The 22,232-nt window shown below is 54.3% G+C and overlaps 1 protein-coding gene across 1 annotated transcript; it reads right to left on the reverse strand.

Annotated features, from left to right (window-relative positions):
- Nucleotides 1-446: 446 nt before the first annotated feature.
- Nucleotides 447-19,529, reverse strand: CLEC2L (C-type lectin domain family 2 member L). The gene is made up of 6 exons (XM_030853673.2): nt 19,340-19,529; nt 9,860-9,934; nt 7,378-7,544; nt 6,415-6,515; nt 4,716-4,828; nt 447-1,850 (listed from the first exon to the last, which is right to left on the reverse strand). The coding sequence occupies exons 1-5, from the start codon at nt 19,527-19,529 to the stop codon at nt 4,717-4,719; spliced, it is 645 nt and encodes a 214-aa protein (XP_030709533.1). The 3' UTR covers nt 447-1,850; nt 4,716.
- Between the last annotated feature and the right edge of the window lie 2,703 nt (nt 19,530-22,232).

A 22,232-nucleotide genomic window follows, 5' to 3' on the forward strand; every position in this document is an offset into this window, starting at 1 on the left:
GAGCGCAGGCTCAGTAGTTGTGGTGCGCCGGCTTAGTTGCTCCGTGGCATGTGGGATTTTCCCGGACCAGGGCTTGAACCCGTGTCACCTGCATTGGCAGGCGGATTCTTAGCCACTGCGCCACCAGGGAAGCCAAGATGATAATTTTTAAGCACTTACTATGGGCCAGGCACTTTGTATGAATGGCTGGCCCTAATAAGCTCTTAACTAGTGTTCATTGTTACTACAATTTTGTCTTAGATGTGTATGTCTTTATTCAAATGGAATCTGTGCTCTAGACTACAGGACCCTAAAGCACATTGCAAGGCAGTTGAGCATCTTATCTTTTTCTCTAAAACATCTGCAAGTTTGCATACTTTTTGTGGGCAGCTGGACTGGCAGTACAGATTTCTGAGATCAGAGACAGCATGGTGTAGAAGAAGGAGCCCTTGAACTAGGAATCAAGATCAGTTTAGGTCAACACACGTTTATTGAGCACCTTTAGTATGTACCAGGCGCTAGAGAAAAAAGGGGCGTGAGAGTGGATCCCTGCCCTCTAGGGGCTTACACTTCTGCGTGGATGGTGGACAGGTAAACAAACAAAGCATGATACGTGCAATAATAGTATCAACAACGAATAGAGGAGCCAGAAGACCTGAGATCTAGCTCTGCCACTAGATGCGTGGCTAGATGCGTGACCTTGGACATGTTATTTAACCTCTCGTGGTCTCATGGATAGTGAGAATGGGGTCGATAATTTCTAATCCCTGAAATTCTAACATCTACAGTTCTCAAAACCCTGTGAGGTAGGCAGGGCAGGCACGATTTCTACTTTATATTAGAGGTGAAGCCTGGGGTCAGGGAGGTTGAGCACAGCAGCCTGAGCTACACATCTGCTTGTTGGTAGAGCTGGCCCCAGACTAGACTCGGGCAGGTCTTCTGAGTCAGGCAAAGTGTGTGTCCACTCCAGGCTGAGACGTGGGATCTCTGATGGGCACGGCAGGAGGTTTTCTGGATGACCCCTGTTTGAATCTCATACTTGCTCCCAGTTTGGAGTTCTTTACGGACTAAGGAAAGAGCAGTTACCTCCTCTACCTCCACCCCCTCCTGATGTAAATACACAGCAGACAGTGGGCATTTCTGAAAACCAGGTCGTCTTTCACAAACAGCACAGTGATGTTAGCATAATATCCTGGTGACCACAGGAATCTTCAGCCACCAACCGCAGTCACTGATGGAAACCCTCCCCGGGCCTGGTTTCCACTCGCAGCCAGCTCCTTGCCCTCGCCAGCGGGGCTCTGTGTGTGATAGGATGTTCTGGAGGCGAAGGCAGCTCTCCCTCCCTCACGGCCTGGATGCTCCCTGTCACCTCCACTCAGCCCGCCCAGTATCTACGTGCTTAGGGAATGTGAGCGAGCTAACTTAACTGAAGCAAAACAAACTAAAGAGTGCATCTTGCCGGGCCTCTAAAACCATGCCACGCCCACCAAAGCCAAAAAGCCACGCCCACCAAAGCCAAAAAGACGAGCCTCTTATGATGGCCGGCCACTGCTGTCTCCCACCGTGGCAAAGAGTTTCAGAGATGACATTTGGGGGCAATCTTATTGTCATATACAACAATTTTTTTTGAGCACATGCTGTGTGTGCTACAAAGAGGCCAGTGACACATAATCCCTGCTATCCAGGGGCTTATAGTCAGATGCCAAGAGCGGTCAGATGACTTTAGAGATGAGTCACAGATGAAAACTTCCGAGAGACTCCGGAGGTGTGAGAGGAGGCTCAGTCTTAAGTGCTGGAGTTGCTGGGGTGAGGGAGTGGTCACTGAGGGCTGCCGCTGTCCTGGAAGGAGTCCCAGGGAGCTCGAGCTGGACCTTGAAGGGAGAGAAGGACTGAACTCAGTATTTGCATTACCCCCTCCCTATGGGAAATTCACCTGAAAACCATACGACGACGATAAAAGTGCACAGGAAAAAAATCGCCTGTGGGCACCCCACGTCCTCTCCCAAGGTGGCCCCTTCCACCCCGCCTCCCCTTCCACCACCTCCTAGGCCTGTGATGTACAGCAGTACAGCAAGTCCCTTAACCGCCCTGAGCCTGCGTCCTCATCTGTAAGGTTGTAGGAGGGTTTACTAAGCAAACACTAGTGAAACCCACCAGCACGGCAACAAACGCTACCTCCAAGTGAGTCCTCCTGCAAAAAAAAAACCCCGTCGCTCCATCTTCACAAAGGACGTCTGAGGGTGACCTGATGTGCGTGCTCCAGCCTTTTACCCGCATCCTGCCGGCTCCAGGGGCTACGCCGAGGACAGGGCTGCCGTGCGGGGTCAAATTCACCCAGGGCGCAGCCGCCCAGGCTCCCAGCCAAGCACCTTCTCAACTCCAGGGGCAAATCCTCCAAAGGGGCTGAGGAGTGGGGCTGGAGTAAGGGTGGCCCCTTGGGTCTGACCCTAACACCTCCTCCTACGCTCCACCGAGGGGGGGGCCAGCTCGAGCTCCGAAACCGGCAGAGCGTCTGGCCTCCGTGCTGCCACCTGTGGCCGCTGGCCCCAACTGCACCTGACTCCGCGGCCCCGCCCACCCAGCCTGGCTGGGGAGGTGCGGGTGCCTGGTTGGTGTATAACTCAACGTTTCTGAAGTTTGGCGTGCCAGTGTTTTGTTTTGGTCTTCCTCCTCGGAACAGATAAGAGAGCTCTTAAAACACCCATGACCTTGGGTCAGAGTTCCTCTTAGCTCTACCGGACTTAGAATTGTTGTGCGGTCCCAGGGCAAGCCCAAGGCTAGAGAGCTCATCTGCCAGTGTGCCTTGAGGCAGCAGGCTGTGCATATTGAATGAGAACTAAGATCCCAGTGGCCCGGGTTCCTCGGTCCCTGCCGTCCCACACTGCTCCCTCCCCACCCACGTCGTGGCGCCCTTCTTCCCGCCGGAACCCACAGGACAGGATGAGAGCACAGCTCTAGCCCACCCCGTCCAGGACGTTTTGTCACCCGTGGCAGCATTACGTGCCTCAGGGTCTTTCTGAGAGACTTAAATGAGGTGCCACGTGGAAAGCAATGAGCCCATCTTTGAGGGGAAGATACTGGTGAGAACTGGCGTGAGGGAGAGACGCCCTCCCACTTACCACCCGGACCCCTGACCAACCCAAGCAGCAGTAGCGGCAGCTGACCGCTTCCTCAATCCCAGCCCCTCAACACACTTCCCCACAGGGGCTGGGAAGGCGGTGGGCTCCCGCCACCCCTCCACAGGCCGCACTGAATTCCCTTAGCTTCTTTATTGCACACTCAGGTTCCACGCTGGCTTTCCCGTAAAGATAAAATATGAAACCGCAAAATCCCCAGATTTTACTAAATACCTGGAAAGCTTTCAAAAAGCTCAACGAACCCAAGCTGACAGTTTTGTCTGAAAACTGACAGTAAAAGGACTGAGCCGAGCAGAGCAGGACCTGTTTCCCTGTGAGCCATTTTCTGAAGATGGGCCGGGACCCAGATTCACACACGCGGCTCCCACGCGGGCTGGCTGTGTCTCACCCGGCCACGGCTTGCTCTGGGCTCCACGTGTGTGCATTGGAGAGGGTGGCACCTGCAGCCCCTGTAGGCCCAGGGGAACCGCCAGCCTCCCCCCACACCCCTGTCCCCGCTTCCTCTCCAGGCAGACCAAGGGGGCACAGGAAGGGGCCCCAGCACCTGCACAAACTCTTAACCGGCCCAACATGAACATCATCTCTTCTCTGTGGCTCATCCTCCTGCTTTCTTCACCCCATCTTCCCCTAAGGCAGAATAAGCCATCCTTCAACTGGGTTCCAGAACGTTCTAGTGCTTTCCAAGCTGTTTCCTCTGCTCCCTGTGCGCTCCTTGGGGGATAAAGCTGTGGGTCCCCATGCCTAGTGTGGTGTCTGGCACGAAGTAGGTGTGGATCAATGTTTGTCACGCTGAGTTGAATAGTAATGAAGGAACCAGATGGAGCACACCCCTCAGACATCTGAGAATAACTCAGTGGCCTGGCAACATTAAACGGTGCCCTGAGGCCACAGAGTGTGTTTTTGGCCTTGCTTGCTACACATGCCGCCTGCCACTTGGTCATGTCCCTCCAAGGACGGGCACCCAGAGACATGCCCCTCCCCCAAGCCATGATCCTGGAACAAATGGCAGCCGACTTCTCTGGACGCCAGTCGTCTCTTTAGTCCATCAGTGACCAACACGGCAGCACCACGGACACAGCAGGGGCCTGCCTGAGACCCCAGGCGAGGCAAGGACGGTGGATGCTGGGCCCAGGCGAGGGGGCTTCCCTTCTGGCCTCCCCAGCAACCAGGAGAGAGATGCATGGGGAGGGGGCCCGTCTGTGTGGACAGTACCGCAGCCTGTCAGCCCCCAGCCTTCCTCAGAGCACCAGGGCCTCCGGAGGAGGGAATGTTCCAGGGTAGGGCCAGGGAGGGACTTGTTGGGGTGACTAAGGGTGGACTCTGAATTTGAGCGGGGGCTGTGTGCCCTCGTGGGCATGCGTGAGCGTGTCAGTGTGCATGTGTGGCTGGGGACAGATGCCTGCTGTGCTACTGACTCATGGGATTTGACTACCGGGCCACAGGACCTGCCTGGGGCCAAGGAGACCAGGGACCAAGACTCCGGGGCCTGGGGGAGCGCCCAGGGGCAGAAGGCAACCTCCTCACTGCTTCGCTTGGAGACGAGCCCGGGGCTGGCAGGCCTCGGAGGCTGGCTGGAGGGCCGCCCCTGGCCTGACCCACCTCATGTGTAGGCCATCTTGCTGCACACCCAGGGCCGGGTCATCAAACACTCCGTCGACACCAGCCTGGTGGGCTCCACGAAGACGCACTCCCCCGGGCCCGAGATGGGGAATCTGTGGCGGGGAGAGAAGAGACCAGGCACTCATGACCTGGCAGACGCGGCCTGTCACTGGGCAGCCCCAGAGGCCCTATGACTTGTCCTTCCCTCTGGAGCAGCCTTCCGGGACAGTCGGCCCCCACAGACCTTGCTAGCGTGGCTCCCGTCGCCTCCAGACAGTGCATCACGGCTCCAGCCCCCCGGTGATGCCCACGGGTGCTTCTGGGACGCACCCTGCACTCCTCCATCCGGCTCCGCCATTCCTGTCGGGCTCAGCTCACTCATCCCAGGAACCCGGGGCCCCGTCTAGGACCACGCTCCACACACCCACCTTCCCCACAGCGCCCTGCCTGCACCTCCTGTGTCTAGCGCAGCGGGGGTTCTCCCTGCCTAACATCATCCCTTTTGAATCTCAACACTTCTTCTTCACCTCATTTGGTCACCCTGACCTGAGCCCCCTGCCAAGGCTGGAGCTGGGGTCTCATAAGAGAGGGCATCAGAAGGACCCCAAGAGGGAGAAGGGGGGCCAGGACCACCTCGATGTCAGAGAAGCGTGGCCCCAAGGCCCGCTGGTTGTCAGGTAGTCAGCGCTCTGGGGACCCCAGCCTCCAGGGCTCCCTGGGTTCCGGGAGCAGGAAGCTTCCAGAAGGGGAGAGGTGGGAGCAGCAAGGGCAAGACGTTCTCAGCAGCTCTAAGAACAGATCTGGGATGAGGGCAGGACAAGGAAAGAGAAGGAAAAAAAAAAAGAAAACAAGGAAGAGGCAGTGAGGACAAAGACAGGTCCAGGAGACAGGGAGAAGCCGGCACAGGGAAGGAGCTGTCACGGGCCGCAGTTCACGTCACGTCAGCAGCTGTGCCCCCGCCCGGCTCCTCGGGCCTAGTCCTCCAGCCTTAGAGTCTACGTCAGAAGCTGAGGTTCTTACTCCCCTGTGTGTGCTGCTCTGCGTCTCCCTAAGCCTAAACTGCCCCTACACCCATGACTCCTGCCACCATCGCCCCGCAAACAGTCCCTGACTTTGCACACCCACCAACCCATCACACGCTCCCCGCCATACCACGTGGGCCACACAAATAATACCACCACTGCACACACCACCAACACCCTCAATAGGTGTTTTCTCTAAGGGAACCCTCCTGGTGCCCAGGGTTCAGATCCCATTTCTCCCACAGTGACAATGTTTAGGTGACACATGGCTGCCCAGAACAGAAGCCCCACCTCCCACCCTCCCTTGCAGTCAGGTGTGGCCGTGAAGCTAAGTTCTGGCCAATGCAGAGGGATGTCCAGGGCATGTCCTCCCTTTCCCTGAGCCACACTGAGCCGTGCAGATGGACTGGGGAGCCACAAGATGGAAAGAGCCCGGGCCCTTTCCAGCAGCAGGAAGCTCTGTTGCCTACGTGGAGCAGGGCCACCAAACCAGGCTGGACTTTACCAGGGAGAGAGTAGTAAAGCCATTATCATGACTGCGTCTCTGTCCCACACCCCTGACCCTAGAGGTGAGTGGCTCCAGCTGGCATGAAACCAGGTTCTTCAGGAGGTGCGTCCGGGAGGCTATGGCTTCCCCGGTCTAAGCTCCTTGGCCAGAAGATGAAGCCTCAGCTCACGTGTCTGGGTCAAACGGGTCCCCGTTGACCCAGTGGAATTCGTCCCCCACTCTGCGCAGACCAATCCAGGGCTCCCTCCGTGTGAACTTGAACATGAATTCCTGCACCAAGGAAAGAGGGAAACCTCAGAGTCAGGTGCGGTCTCCTGACTGCTCAGACGTCCCCAGACTAACCTCAGCTTGGAAGACTGGCTCCCAAGATGCATAGACATGGAGAGGGTGACGCCTCACTGTATCCCAAGGGTGAGGAGCTGGGGTTACAGACACCCTGCACTCACGTGGAGCTGCCTGCAATGGCCTCCAAGGGACCCGGGCTCTGGGAGTGCACCACTGGGCCAGGAAGCCTGGAACAGGGTTTGTCTCCTAGCTCAGTGGGCCAGCATGCCTGCGTTCCTCACTTTCAGGAAGCCTGGAACTGCCTACTTGATGGGTTATCTGGGACACAGCTCAAAGCTCGGGCTGGATGTCCTTCTACCCGCATATTCCTGGGCCTGTCTGTGCCGAAAGGAGCTATCAGACTGTGTATCAGAGAAAAACAGAAACGACTTAGATTTTCTGCTAATTTGGATTGCATGAACTGTTGCCCTCAAAACCCAAAATGGCCAAGGGACCCACTAATTGTGTTTCTTACACATTTCTAGTGATATAACTGTGTTAAATGAGAGATCAGGCCCTGATTTGGACTAGCAGAAGAAGCCAACGCGATTTTTCATTTCACAAGTGCAGGTATAATGTGTAATGCTCACGCTTCAATACTGAGTTGAGCTCAGCAAACCGGCCTCGGGTGGACATAGTTGGCCTTGACAATAGCAGTGGAAACAAGAGCCCCTCGTGGACCTGCTCAGACCCCATGGAGCCCACCTGCACCCCCCACCCCAGGCTGTGCTCTGGAAACAGGTCACAGGGGACACCAGGTCCTTGGGGCAGGGCTGTCCCCGAAGGTCCCCACCCCAGCAGCACGCACCAGCTCCTTCTGGCTCTGGATCACAGCCAGCGCGGCCTCGTGGCCGTGACAGTACTGCCTGCCCGTGTTCCAGTCTCTCGGTTCCTCAGAAAAGAAGTAGCATTTCCTTCCGTAGAGCAGCCAGTCCTCCGGGCAGGGTGCCTCGCACTTGATGCAGCCCTTGGAAGCTGCAGGGAAGAGGGGTCAGTATCCACCAGCACAGCGGGCCTCTGTGCGGCCCCCCAAGCTCCCCGCCACTCCCTCCACCTGCCTCCACCTTGGTGCCCATCAGCCACGTGCCCCGGGGGAGCGCCTGTCACAGTCCCTGGCAGGTAAAAGGCTGGTGGCTAAATGAGTAAGGAAGAGGAATTTGGGACACCGCCCCGAGGGGAAGTGACAGCAGGTTAGGCCCCTGGGTTAAGCTCTCCTCTCTCTCTCCGAACTCCCCGAGGCGTGGAACCCGAGAAACTTGGACTTGGAAGGGACCTGGGGGCCGTGCGTCCTCTTTCTCCAGCCAGGGTGGGAACCGTCCCGATGGGCCTGCTCTCACTGGCCACACCCTCGTCAGCTAACACTGCTGAATTGCTGGAAAGATTCTTTGCAATTTTTGAGTTCCAACCTGCCTTCCCATGACCTGGAACCTGTGGGTCCAGGATCTGCCTCTGGAGTGACCCGGACAGACCTGGTCTGTCTTCCACCTCCTACTTGAAGAAGGACCCCTGCCTCCCCTCTTCCAGGATTGAACAGACACCATCCCTTCCACAGTCCCTTGCAGGGACTCCAGAGCCTTCTCCATCCTGCCCGGCTCAGTACGGTGTGCCCACATCACCAGTGAAATGCTGCCACCAGAACAGGCTGGGACATGTCAGCTGTGGTCCACCACCCAGCAGTGATCACCGTACCCCTTCCAGCTGCTGTGGGTTTTCCAGTCTTCAGATGCTCCAGTGAGAAGAATCTGCTTATATGTGCCTATGTGCACTTTTCTGGGAAGGAGGCCCAGAACTTCCATGAGATCCTCTAAGCCGCCTTGCCAAAAGGAATTCAGCCATACTCTCCAACTATTTTCCTATGATCTCTTCCTAAGCCAGGTCTCCCCTGTCCAGAACATGTGTAAATCACATTGAAATCCAAATGCAGGATCTTGTGTTTACTTCTTCCACAGTCACCTCAATCACATTGGCTCATTTGAGTTTCTGAAGATAAATTTTAATCTTGATTTCTTTTTCATCTGTCATATTGAGCATCCCTCTTTCAGGTGTTTCACCTGCAGATTCCGTCAGCATATTTTTTTGTTTGTTCTCATACAAGAGATTGACTAAAATGTAGACCAGGACAGAGGCAAGAACAAGTCCATGGTACTCGAGCCCCCAGGGGAGCTACCACCACACCAACACCAGTTAATTAACGGGAACTCTGGCATGCCTGCTCGATGAGCTCCAGGCCCACTTAGACCTGCTGGCCATGCATTCCCACGAGGATCTCCAGGGACTCTGTTGTGTTTTACCGCAGTCTCAATGTGCTGTGTTTACACATTGCCCTGTCCTCCCAACCTAGCAATAGAACAATTTGATTTGTAACAATTAGTCGAGGTGAAGCCAGGCTCGCCCCAGCGCTCACCACATTCCTTGCTAAGCACTCACAGCCCCCTGCGTAGCCTGCATGCCCTACAGGTGAGGGTTTGGTAGGAATTCATGTTATCAGTGGATTTTCCTCCCATTTTGAGGTCTTAGGGTGCTTCTCGAAGATGAAAGACAGAGGTCTTGAAGTCACTTTGCAAACCCTTCAGAAGCCATGACGTACTTTGACTTGAATCCATTAAACGCAGCAAATCCCAGGGTCATATAGCCTCGCCTCCCTTGCTTAGTAGCAGTTTCCCCTTTTGCATTCCTCCTTCACCCCTTTCAGTCCTAGCTGCCACTCCGTGTTTCTCAGGCCTCTCCCCCTTGGAATGCTCTGGTCCCTCTACCTCCTGCTCTCTAGGAAACTATTCATTCTTCAGGGGTTAGCACATGTGTTCCCCACCTCTGGGAAGCCCCCAGGCAGTAACACCTCTACCACTGGGCAGGGAAGTTGATGTCATACATTTAAAAAAATCTCCAACACTTAGCCCAGGGCCTGACATACAGCCGGGCTCAATAAATGTTTGTTGAGTGAGTGAATGAGATCTCTAAGGCCCGTTTAACCCCAAACCGCCTCCTTCAAGAAGCATTACGTGACTAACACACACCAAGTTTGTTCTGCATTCCCGAAGCATTTTTGTGAACGTACCTAAGTTAACATCTCCACTTTCGCTGCACGGCTTAGCAAAGAGGACAGGTATAGTCGATGTGTGAATGTACTATTTTAGGCTAAAATCTCATCTAGAACCAACACTCTATTTCCTATTTACTTTGACCCCACAGAATTGGCGGTATGTCTGGAACCTTTCTTTACCTAATTAGACATGCTTTTGACGAGGTGCGTAGGAACTGAATTGCATAAATGCTCTGACATCTATGCTCACCCAATATGCTCATCACCACCAGGATGGCGAACAGAAGCACTGCGATGGCCCCCAGCAGGAGACGCGTGGTGGTGTCTGAGGAGAGAGAAAGGGGTTATTACCTGGCACATCCCCACCACCCATCCCCGCCTCCAGCCCCAAGTCCTGATAGTGAGAAGCTCTGGGGCTGTGTTTGAACAAGCCCTCCAGGGGACTCTGATGCCGCAGTCTGAGGTGCCGTTCTAAAGCACGGGTCTGTCCGATTCTGCGATCCCCCTGCTTAAGAACCCTCCCTCCGGGGCTACGCACTTGAACTCCTTCTGTGGCTGTCGGAATTTTCCAATCTTTCATCTCCTGCTGCTTCTCTACCTCATCCCTGGTTTCAGCCAGACGGACTCCTTGAAATACCCGAGTCCGTCCTCACAGCCCTTCAGCTGGGTCTTTGCTCCCGAATTTCTTCTCCTCCACTGCAGTCTCTTGAAATCCTGCCCCACACCCTCCACTCTCTTCACGAAAGCTTTCCCGATCCTCTGGCTTCTCCCTTTTAAATTTATATTTATTGTTCTCACCTAAAATTTTAATTTGATGTTTAATGAAAGAACCCTTTTAGACTTCAGACACAGGGTCTTTGAAAGGTTTTTTGTGATAAAATATACATAACATAAAAGTTGCCATCTTAACCATTTTTAAGTGTGCAATTTGTGGCATTAATTATATTCACAAGGTTGTGCACTGTGAATTTGCAAAATTCCACTGTCTATTTGCAAAATGTTTTCATTACCCCAGACAGAAACTCTGTACCAATTAAGCATTAACACCTCATTCCCACCTCCTTCCAGCCCCTGGTAACCTCTAATCTGCTTTCTGTCTCTATAAATTCACCTATTCTAGGAACCTCATGTAAGTGAAATCATACAATATCTGTCCTTTTGGGTCTGACTTCTTCCACTTAACATAATGTTTGCAAGGTTCATCCATGTCGTAGCACATCAGAATTTCATTCCTTTTTCATGGCTGAATAATATTCCATTGTATAATTATATACATTTTGTTCATCCATCCATCCATCCATCCATTGACAGACACTTGGGCTATTTCCATCTTTTGGTTATTGTGAATAATGCTGCTATGAACGTTGGCAAATATCTGTTTGAGTCTATTTTCAATTCTTTTGGGTATATACCTAGGAGTGGAATTGCTGGATCATATAGTAATTCTACATTTAACTTTTTGAGGAACCACCAAACTGTCTTCCACTGCTGCTGCACGATTTTGCATCCTACCAGCAATGCCAACGCACAGTGTTCTAATTTCTCCATCTCTTCACCAACACTTGTTAGTTTCCATTTTTGTTTGTTATAGCCATCCTAGTAGGTGAGAACTCCCTTTCTATTTTTAGCCATTTTTAAAACTTTTTAAAAGTTATATGTGGGGGCCTCGCTGGTGGCGCAGCGGTTGAGAGTCCGCCTGCCGATGCAGGGGACCCGGGTTCGTGCCCTGGTCCGGGAAGATCCCACATGCCGTGGAGCGGCTGGGCCCGTGAGCCGTGGCCCCTGGGCCTGCGCGTCCGGAGCCTGTGCTCCCCAATGGGAGAGGCCACAGCAGTGAGAGGCCTGCATACCGCAAAAAAAAAAAAAAAAAGTTATATGTGTGTATAGATGAAAGAAGTGTCTCCACAGCCCAGTGCTGGGCTGTCCACCATTACTCACCCATGACGAGCTAGGTACCAAAATCAAGAGGAAGTATCTAGAAACTTACAGCAGTTCAGCATTGCTGTGACATCCAAGTGCCTGATACTGTTTCTAGTAATTTGTCTGTATTGTACTTCACAACAAATTGGGAAAAGAAACCTGGTCCTTTATCAAGATCTGAAAAGCAACAGATCTGAAGTTAAGAAATTTTATCAGCTTCACTAGACAAACTAACAACCAAAGAACATTGCCCCTTCCACAGAGGCAACTACTTCCAACCCTTTTAGCTAATTCTTTTGGTATTTACCTCCAAATCTCTAAAAGCTTTGCGTATGTCAATACTTTTTGACTTTTCTATTTAAGACACTACTTATTAACTTCCCACAGTAATGAGGAAGATTTAATTCTCTGCATGACTGTCCCCATCCTGACCACTCACACACTACCTGCTCTCTCAACATCATAGTTTGTGTTACACTGATCATTAGGTGTTCTTTTCGTAGGGCAATGTAAATGCTACTCCCAGGAAAGCTATGCAGTGTATTATGATCTCTATTTCTACACAACTTCTTGTTTCCCTGTAATTAATCATTTTCCTTTGCTTACACTTCTGTGTGCTCATCATTATTTCAACTTCAAAACTCCTTTAAGCTGATGAGGCAAAATCAGGAATTCTACTTCACCTTTGACTCAGTCTGCACAGGCTGCGCTAACAAAAACCACAGACTGGGTGCTGAAACAACAGACACTCCTCTCTCACAATTCTGGAGGCAAGGAAGTCCAAGATCAAGGTACCAGCAGATTCCATTCTTGGTGAGGGCCCCCAGGATGGGATTAGTGCCCTTATTAGAAAAGGAAGAGCCACCAGAGAGGAGAGAGGAAGCCCTCATATCCACTTTGCCTTTGCTATTTCCTGAAGATTTTTTTCAACTTTATCTTCCCACTCTCTACTGAATCTTTTATTTCTACAATTATTTTTAACTGCTAAGGTTTTTTTGGGTTTGTTGATGCTGTTCCCTGAATACTCCCTCTTAAGACATCCTGTTCTATTTTTTTTTTTTTTTTCTTTTGCGGTACGCGGGCCTCTCACTGTTGTGGCCTCTCCCACTGCGGAGCACAGGCTCAGCGGCCATGGCTCACGGGCCCAGCCGCTCCGCAGCATGTGGGATCTTCCCAGACCGGGGCACGAACCCGTGTCCCCTGCATCGACAGGCGGACTCTCAACCACTGCGCCACCAGGGAAGCCCCCTGTTCTTATTTTAATGATGCAAAATTTTCTCTTATCTCTCTGAGGATATTACTGATAGTTTTTTAGGGTTTTTTTGGGGGGGAGGGGGGCTCCAGAGGGGGTGGGGGAGCGGTGGGCAGAAAGTTTAATCTGTATAATCTCTGTTTTCTCCAAACTGTTTTTTTTTTCCTGTTCATTTGTTTTGATCTCTAGCTTCCATGTCAGAGACTTTCCTCAGATGTCTGGAGATCCTTGGTTATTTGTTCATGATTAAGGCAGGAGGAATAGGACTTCACTGGCACCTCTGAGACAGGAAGGGGGGCTTATTAACTGTGAGGGTCGTGGCAGAGTGACGGGCTGGTCCTCAAGGCTGTTTGTTGACCTCCTTGGGTTTTTCCTCTTGGGTCAGTGTCCCTGGAGACTGCTCTTCTGTTTTCCCTCCTGGAGGGTGTAGGCTTGGCTGGGAAAAGAGGCTAGGAGGCCAACCTGAGCCCTCAATACATAAATGTCGCCTTAACTGCTTGCTCTCAAGTGTGTTGGTGTCCGGAGGCCCTCTCTCCCCAAGGCAGAGGGCTGGGGATGGGCTCACAGGGTGGGGAGAGGATTGGGGAATTTGAAGTCTTCCTAACACGTGTTCAACCAGCCCTCCTGATTTCAGCTCCCTCTTCATTCACGGCCGTGCTGACTGGTGCCCCGGTCTCTGCGCTGTGGGGTTCCTGTTTCTGACTCAGGTTGCTCCTCTGCTTCCTGAACTTTCTCAGGCCAGTGGATTCAGTGTCAGTTACACCATCGTTGATCCCTATGTGTTTGTTTGTTTGTTAAATTTATTTATTTATGTTTGGCTGCGTTGGGTCTTCATTGCACCGCCAGGCTTTCTCTAGTTGTGGCGAGTGGGGACTACTCTTCATTGCGGTGCGCGGGCTTCTCATTGCGGTGGCTTCTCTTGTTGCGGAGCACGGGCTCTAGGCGCACGGGCTTCAGTAGTTGTGGCTTGCAGGCTCTAGCGCACAGGCTCAGTAGTTGTGGCGCACGGGCTTAGTTGCTCCGGGGCATGTGGGATCCTCCTGGACCAGGGCTCGAACCCGTGTCCCCTGCCTTGGCAGGCGGATTCTTAACCCCTGCGCCACCAGGGAAGCCCCTCGTTGCTATTGTTTTGTCTCCTGTTCTTGTTATCCTTGTGACCTTTTAAAAATCCCTTTACGGTTGTATTAATGAGCTTTGGAAGAGGAAGAAAATAAACGCAGTCTGCCATCTTTACTTGCAAGTCCAACAGACATCCGGGAGTCCTTCCTATGAGCACGGTCTATACTGGCAAGTGACCAGGAGTCCAGAGGTGGGTGCCTTCCGGCACAGTAAAAACAGGCTCACGCCTGCCCTCGAGGGCTGGGCTCCTTCTGTATCTGCTGTGCTGTCCTCAGGGGCAGCTTGTTGTAAGACTAATCCCCTTGAGCTGCGTATGAATCCTGCCTTTCCCTTCTTTATTTTTTTTATTTTTTAATTCTTTTTGGCTGCACTGGGTCTTTGTTGCAGCTCGCGCAGGCTTAGTTGCGGTATGTGGGATCTTAGTTCCCCGACCAGGGATCGAACCCAGGCCCCCTGCATTGGGAGTGCAGAGTCTTAACCACTGGACCACCAGGGAAGTCCCTCCTTTCCCTTCTTTAAATGCCTCTCAATCCTCTTCTATAACCCTGGCACTGCAATAAGAGCATAGCATCGTCAGCCACTTCACGGGGGTTCAAATCCCAGCTCTGCCACTTCTTAGTGGCAAAGCTACTTAGCTTCTATTTTATTTCCTTTTCCTCGTCTTTCAAATGAAGTCATAATAGTGTCTCCCTCTTAGAATTTTATGAGCATTCAACGTATAGGCCTTAGAGCAGTGCCTGGCACGGTAAGCTCTCCCTCAGTGTTAGCAGTTACCATCATGATGGTAATCGGACCATGGGCTTCTCTAGGGTGAGGGCAGTGCTTTCCTTACGTTTGGGTTCCTTATAACAGGGCTCGGTCATTGCCTTGCATGTCACAGAGCACCCACTGATACTAAAGAACACAGAGGGAATCTAGCTACCCTGAATGACAATGCCCTTGGCCGTGCGGATATACACCTGCTTTCAGGGAAAGGGGAGTCTGTGCCTGTGTCTCCGGCATTGCCAGAACTGAGGACTCTCTTCATCCTCTCATGGGGATAACTGCTCTGGCTGCTGCGCTGTGGACAGAGAGAGGGTGCGCTAGAGTCTGACACGCCAAAACAATGTTGTATTAGTTTCCTAGGTTGACGTAACAAAGCACCACAAAGCAGGGGGCTTCAAACACCGGAAGTGTGTTGTCTCGCGGTTCTGGAGGCTAGAAGTCCACGATCAAGTTGTCAGCAGGGCTGTGCTCCCTCTGAGACCTGTAGGGAAATCCTTCCTTGCCTTGTCCTCGTTTGTGCTGGTTGCCTTGCCTTGTCCTCGTTCATGCTGGTTGGCTGGCAGCTGCGTCACTGCAGTCTTGGCCTTCGTTGTCACATCCTTCTCCCTGTGTGTCTCTTTGTCTTCATGTGACCACCTCTTATAAGGACACCAGTCATATTGGGTTAGGAGCCCACCCTGCTCCAGTATGCCCCCATCTGAACTAATTACAACTGCAATGACCATATTTCCAAATAAGGGCAGATTCTGAGGTGCTGGGGAGTTAGGACTTCAACATATCTCTTTGGGGGGGATACAATTCAAGCCGTAACAAATGTCTAACTCAGCAGTCCTTCCTTCTATGCAATGGCCCTTATTAGATGGAGTTTGAGGGGGCAGTTTATTTATGTTATAAATGTATATGACTTAGCCTAGTGTTAGAAGGAACAACTGAAAAAAGCCTGGCACCCAAGCCCAGACAGATCTCCCAATACCCTCATAGCCACAGTGCAAAAGAGAATCATAGCTGACGTCTCTAAGTTGCCAGGGCCACGGCCTGGAAAGCATACTCTTGACTGTCACAAACTATCAAATGCAGAGTTTGGTAATTTTTACATTTTTAAGAGGCTTTGCTAAATGCGTGTGTGTGGTTTTGAGCAGGAAGTTGTGGGTTTATGTCTTATCAAGAAACTTTCAACATTAAAAATTCAGAATTGGTGAGCACTGGAAAATCTATAGCCTGAGATTTGCAGAATCACTCTGTCCCCAATCCTGTACCCCCAGGCTGCTTTTCCTCACCCTCCCTACCCCAATGCCAGAAATATTCCCGTCTCCCATCACCTCCAGTCTTTCCAGAACCCAGGCGGGAGCTCTGGATCACTTTCCCAGCCTGTCCCCCAAGGCTGAGGGTGGAAGGAAAGGTTAATATCCACAGGGAGAGGACTCAATCAGGAGAATGTCTGTTTGGCTTCCTATTTATAAAGCTAACTGTTCATCGAAGGAGAGTCTTAAAGACCTGGGCTGTAATCCCAGCTTCAGATTTAAGACGTTTTCCACGTCACTTAACCTGTGAAGAGGAAAAAGCATCTGCCGGAGGTGGCAGGGCTGTCTCAGGAGCGCGGGGAGGGGGGCTACACGCGTCAGAAGCACAATTTGATTCTCTCCAATTAGCCTCCCCAAGCCGCATGTTGGTCAGCTCAGGACAGAGTAAGAGGTTTCACATCAGAGGGCCTCGTGGCAAACCCGACGGGATTTCACGAGTGAGAGAGCAACGTGCATCCTTGGGCAAGACACTTAGCCTCTCTGAGTCTCAGTTTCCTCATATGTAAGATAGGTACAACACTCCCCAAGCCCCTGCAAGGGCAGATGTGAGGGTTAAACGCGACAGCTATTGTGAAAGCCCCAGCACGGGGCTCGCGCTTTGTAGGTACTTGATAAATATTCGGCACGTGGTGATACAGGAGCACAGGCCCCCTGAGGGTTCAGCTTGGTCAAATCAAGAAGTCTCAAGACAGAGGCTTGGCTAAGCAAGGGCTGCAAAACCCCTTGGTCCCCAGGCCTGGCAGACCCCTCATCCCATCACGGGTGTTTCTCAGGGTCTGTGGACTGGGCTCATTATAAGGACTTCAGTTTGGGGCCGGAAGTGGACTCACAGTAGGCAGACGAGCAGTCAAAGGATTTCAGTTGAGCAGTTGGTCATACACTTTCCCTGGGTTCCCTCATCAGGGATGCCGGGCTCTAGGGACTGGGGAAAGGGATCACCTGCACACAGCCTACACCCCAGCACCTTTGTCTGTGTAGCCCCGAGAGGCAGAAATCCTTATCTTGCTTAGCAGATGAAGAAACTGAGGCTCAGACAAGTTTGAAAACCTGCCAGCCCACTGGCAGTGGAAGGATCTGGCTCAGGCTTACCCAGCTCCAGAATCAGTGCTCTTTGCACTGCAGCAGGCTGCCTCAGCCCCTGTCCTGTGATTTCTGCAAGGGCAGGGATGTTCCCAGTGCCTAGAGCTGCGCTGGAACAGTGGGGCCTCCAGGAGTGTTTGTGGGAGGTGAGGAAGAGTGCGTGAATGTGGGGGGATAAGCACACGGCAGGACCCTGGAGAGCACCATCGTGGTCCGAGAGCTCCCCTCTCCCCGCAGGAGACGCGGCGCCCAGGGAACACCGAGGAGATACTCGGGACCAGTGGAGGGGAGGCCCCTGGCAGGGACACAAACTCCACATCCTAAAACTCCTGTGGAAAAGGCCCACAGGCCCCAGATGCTGAGCCCCCAAGGTCCACAGGCACCAGGGTGGGGCTGCTCCTGGTGGACCACGGGAACGAGGGCAGGGGCCGGAGGTGCCACGAGACACAGAGCCAGGCCAGGCAGGGAGCCATGTCCAGACAGGCGAGACGAGGCTGGGCCACAGGTGGGCACTGAGCACAGAGTGGGCTAGACTCCACAGGGCCTGGAAGACCCAGTGTCCTGAGAGACCCCCTGGGCCATTTCCTGCCGGGCGTGCGGCTTCTTCTTCAGCCTAACTTGCACGTGGTCGGCCCAGCCATGGCTGGGAGTGGGAAGCAGAAGGGGCCAAGGTCAGGATGGGAGGTAAGACAGGAGCCAGCCAGCCGGAGGCACTGAAAGAGGCCGCACCACCCCTGAAGTGGCCCCTAAGCCCTGGGGGTTAGAATGAGGTCAGGGCAGCCCCTGGAGAAATGCTTCCGCATGAACGAGTGGAGAAATACAGGCAAGAGGCGTGAGCAACTTCAAGAAATAACTTGGGCAGGAGGGAAGCAGGGGGTCACAGGCAAATCTAACAGTGAGCCCGAAGGTACACGACAAAGAGAGGGTCTGTCCCCCTTTATTCAGCTCAGCTCTCCCCAGACCGAAGGTCCTCTGCAATGGCTGTCCTACACTGAGTTCCAACATCTTTGCCTCCTTTGTCCCAAATCACCATCCAGGTGTCCAGCTTTCCCCTCAGAGTCTGCACAGCCCCTCCTCAGGCCATCTGTGTCCCTTGGCCTACCAGCCTTTGGGCCAAATGCTGACAGAGCTGTCCCCCCCCTCCCTGCTTGGCCAGGCACCTGCCCTGGCTGGCACTGGTTATGTCCCTCCCCTGACCACGGCCCCGCCTTCCTCACTGACCTGGCCTTGGTCTGACCCCTCTGGGCCACCACCACTTCTCCAAGGGCCACCCACTGTCTCATTCTGTGCTTCTATCTCTCAACAGCCGCTTCAGACAAAGTCCACACACTTTGGCAAGGCCTGGGTGGCCACTCACGGTCTGGGCCCTCCAGACTCCTCTCTTCTCACCGCGCCCCACCCCGATCCTGGTATTCTGGAGGTCAGTTCCCCACAAGGCACAGGCGAGTCCTCGCCACTTGATCCCTGAACGTGTCACTCCTCGAGCCTGGTGCACCCATCTTTCTCTTTCCACACCTCCTAAGAGGTCACCTACTCCAGGAAGTCCTCCTTTTCTGACACTCCTTCCCTAATGGTTGGGTGATCCAGGTCCTGGGCTTCCCTAGTTGATGCCATCCAGGCAGGTCCTCGGCCTTTGGACTCCGGGTGTCCAGAGTACCAGCCCTCCGGGCAGCTCCAGCACCTCCCACAACGCACAAGTGGCCACACAAGTTAACTGAACTCATGAACTTGAAATCTGTCTTCCACTTTGGTGACCGCCCCCTTGGCCAGTCAGGGGTCAGGCCGTGAGCCCCTCTGACTGGAAGAGGTAGGTGGGACCCCCGACTTGCCGGGAAGGCCCTCTGGCCGATTCTCCCTCCAGGCACCACCAGCGCCCCATCCCCCAACCCCCTTCTCACGGGGCAGTAGCACCGCGTCGGGGTCCATAGCTTTTGTCACTTTGCCCAAAGCACTTTCACTGCTATAGGGTCAAGCCACTCTCTCAATATGCCTATCGGGTGAGTGCCGGACAGTAACTGTCCCCCTTCACTCATAAGGAAACAGGCTCAGAGCGTGAAACCTGCTCCCAAGGTCAAAGAGGGAGTTAGCTGCAGAGACAGGGTCAAGGTTGAACTATAGGTGGTCCCCAGTTACCTGTTCCCCACCGCCCCACAATGTGTCATCTGATGCCCTGGCAATCCTCCGGGTTCCAGAGTCGCGCTCCCCGCTCTCCCCACCGGGAGACCGGCCAAGGTGACTCTGTCCCGCCTCCCGGGTCCCCGGGCCGGGGGATGGAGGGCCGCTAGGCGCTTACCCTCCAAGGCCGCCTTCCAGCTGGTGCTGCCCTCGTAGCCCGACCCCGATCGCCGCAGCAGCCCCTCGGGACCGCGGCCCTCCGCTTCGGCTGGCGAGCGCAGCCTGGGCGCGGCGGGGGCGGGCGCGGGGCGGACGGCGGGGGGCGGCGGCGGCCGGGCCCGCGCGGGGGGCTCCTGGGCCGGCTCCATGCCTGTCGCGGCGCCGCGCCGCGCCCGCGCTCCTGTGCGGAGGTGCGGAGCCCGGCCCGACGCGCACTCTGCGCTCCGCGCGCCCTGCGGGCCCCCCAGGCCGGCCTCGGGTGGGCGAGGGTCGGGGCTGGCGCAGGCCGAGGCTGAGCCCGGCTCCCCGCGCCGGACCCGCTGCGCCCGGCGGCCGCCACCGCCTGGGTCCCCGCGCGCCGCGCCTGCCCCGCTGAGCCGCAGCCTCCGCGCAGAGCCGGGGCGGGGGAGGAGGAGCGCGGGGAGGTGCGGCAGGGCGGGCGCAGGGAGGGAGGAGGCTCGGGGCGCGAGGGGACCCCGCAGCCCCGCCCCCCGGCCTCCCGCCCCCTCGGCAGGAGTCCAGATGCTGCGGAGCCGGGAGCGCGGACCCTGGAGCCGGGAGCCCTGGCTTCTAATCCAGGTCCACCTGGCAGCCTCCTGCTTGTCCTCTGTTAAAACGGGAATCAAGTTCATGCGGCTCAAGCAAGATGAGGGGCTTTCCTCTGGGCTACCCTGGAGCCAGAGCAGAGGGGTGAGGGCTGTGTCTTCGGCCAGAATCGGCGAGCACGAGAGAGCAAAGTGCCGACGGAGCAGCATTTTCAGATTCAGTTAACATTGAGCATCTAGTAAGTGCCAGGGGGCTTTACAAACATGAACTGACAACACCCCCAGTTTAGGATGAGGACCGGAATTAGAGAGGTCAAGGGCATTGCTGAAGACGGCACCGCACGAGCGCACGGTCGGCTGGTTTTCTGACTCCCAGGCCCGGGCTCCCTCGATGGTCTTCACTCGGGCACTCTTTCCGTGGCTGAACCCGGGCCACCTCCGGCTCCACGCCCAGCCCCACGTCTGCGTCGTCTCTCAGCCCATGATTCCTCATCCTCAGCCTTCCTGCTCTGTCCCCCACCACCAGATCCAATCAGTACCGACTCCTGTGAAGCGTCCCTTTCAGAGGCTCCCTTCTCACAGCCCCTCGCCAAGTACAAGTCCATTTCATCTGTCTGGCCGCAGCCTCAGTCTCCTTACGGTCTCCCTCGGCTCTTGCTTCCTCCTGTCTCAGCACCAGAGGCATCTTCCTAAAATGTGAACCTCACCAGTCCTTCAGGGCCCCCTCTACCTGTGGGCTTGGTCCAACTTCTTCTTTTTTTTTGCGGTACGCGGGCCTCTCACTGTTGTGACCTCTCCCGTTGCGGAGCACAGGCTCCGGACTCGCAGGCTCAGCGGCCATGGCTCACGGGCCCAGCTGCTCCGCGGCATGTGGGATCCTCCCAGACCAGGGCACGAACCCGTGTGCCCTGCATCGGCAGGCGGACTCTCAACCACTGGGCCACCAGGGAAGCCCTGGTCCAACTTCTTGCAAGGCTACAAGGCCCCTCTTTCAGGCTTCATCTCCTTCTTCCCCTTCTCTGCTGGCCCCAGACACACCCAACTGTGTTCTGTCTTTCCTCCAGGCCAGGAAACATTCTCTCCCCTCTGCCTGAAATACGTTTCCTCTTGGTCCTTCTCATCCCAACCTGTAGCCCCTCACACACCAGTTTGCCCACGTAACGTCTGCTAATGCTTCAGATCACACATCCTCTAGGATGCCACATTCGTTTGGATTCGATTCGGCAGACTGTAAGAGAAGACCCCAAGAGCAAAGGCTTAGACTCGAAAGTCCAATAAAAGGAGTCTGGAGCTGATCAGCCCAGGACTGGGCTGAGCTCCGAGGTCATCAGGACCCAGTCTTCTTCCCTTGGGCAGTGTTTTTACCACCTTCTAACACACTCCGTGTTCCTGTCTCTAGAGTTCCATCCCAGGTAAACCTGGGTCCTCCTATGTCTCCGGATACAGGCTCCTTTTCTTAGGGTTAGATCATAGGAATGAGTCCTGCCCACAAACTCAGAGGTTGGGGGGAAAAATTGTCCTTTTCCTTTAAATTAACTTAATTGTAACTTCAGGTCACCATCTGCTAAGGTGGTAGCAAATTCCAGCTCATTTTTAAATTGAGATAAAATTCACCATTTTAACCATTCTAAAGTCTACAATTCAGTGTCTTTGAGTACATTCATAATATATTCACGACATAGTGCGACCATCATCACTATCTAATTCCAGAACATACCCTAAAGAGAAAGCTGGTCACCCCTCATCTCCCTCTCCTCCAGCCCCTGCCAACCACGAGCCTGCTTTCTGTCTCTATGAGTTTGCCTAGCCTGGGTATTTCATATCACTGGAATCCTACACTCTGTGGCCTTTCGTGCCTGGCTTCTTTCACTTCGCACGTTTTCGAGGGGCATCTGTGTTATAGCATATGTCAGTCCTTCATTCCTTTTCATCTCGGTCTGTTTTGAAGGCTGTTGTCCTTCCAAGGTGGTATCAGAGTCCCTGAGGCTTATGAAGGAGACCCTGGCTGGCACCTGTCCTCCGAGCCGGGCAGGCCCTGCTTCCTGGCTTTCCTGGGATACGGAGTCTCTGCTGGGGCTGGGGCTCTGGGGCCAGAGCTGCCTGTCCTGGCCACCGAGCCATGTGGCGCCAGAAGGCTCTCATGGAGTAGTAGTGACCCTGCTGCCCTGGAGGAGTCCCCAGACCTCTCTGCCCTTCCCGGGCAGGGGCCCGCCCTCCTCACCTCACCGCTTCTCCCAGGGCCCCCTCTCTCCAGGACACCCCATCACCTCTTCAGTGGCCTTAGGTTTTTAGTACAGATCAGCTTCA

Source organism: Globicephala melas, chromosome 9 (assembly GCF_963455315.2).
Source record: "Globicephala melas chromosome 9, mGloMel1.2, whole genome shotgun sequence".
Taxonomy (NCBI): Eukaryota; Metazoa; Chordata; class Mammalia; order Artiodactyla; family Delphinidae; genus Globicephala; species Globicephala melas.

Excerpts from the sequence above, each read along its gene's own strand:
- CLEC2L (XM_030853673.2), bottom strand. The coding sequence starts at position 19,529 with ATGGAGCCGGCCCAGGAGCCCCCCGCGCGGGCCCGGCCGCCGCCGCCC. Across the intron at positions 7,545-9,859 it reads GGTGGTGATGAGCATATTGG|CTTCCAAGGGCTGCATCAAG; the intron begins GTGAGCATAGAT and ends TCTTCCCTGCAG. Across the intron at positions 6,516-7,377 it reads TCCAGAGCCAGAAGGAGCTG|GAATTCATGTTCAAGTTCAC; the intron begins GTGCGTGCTGCT and ends TCCTTGGTGCAG.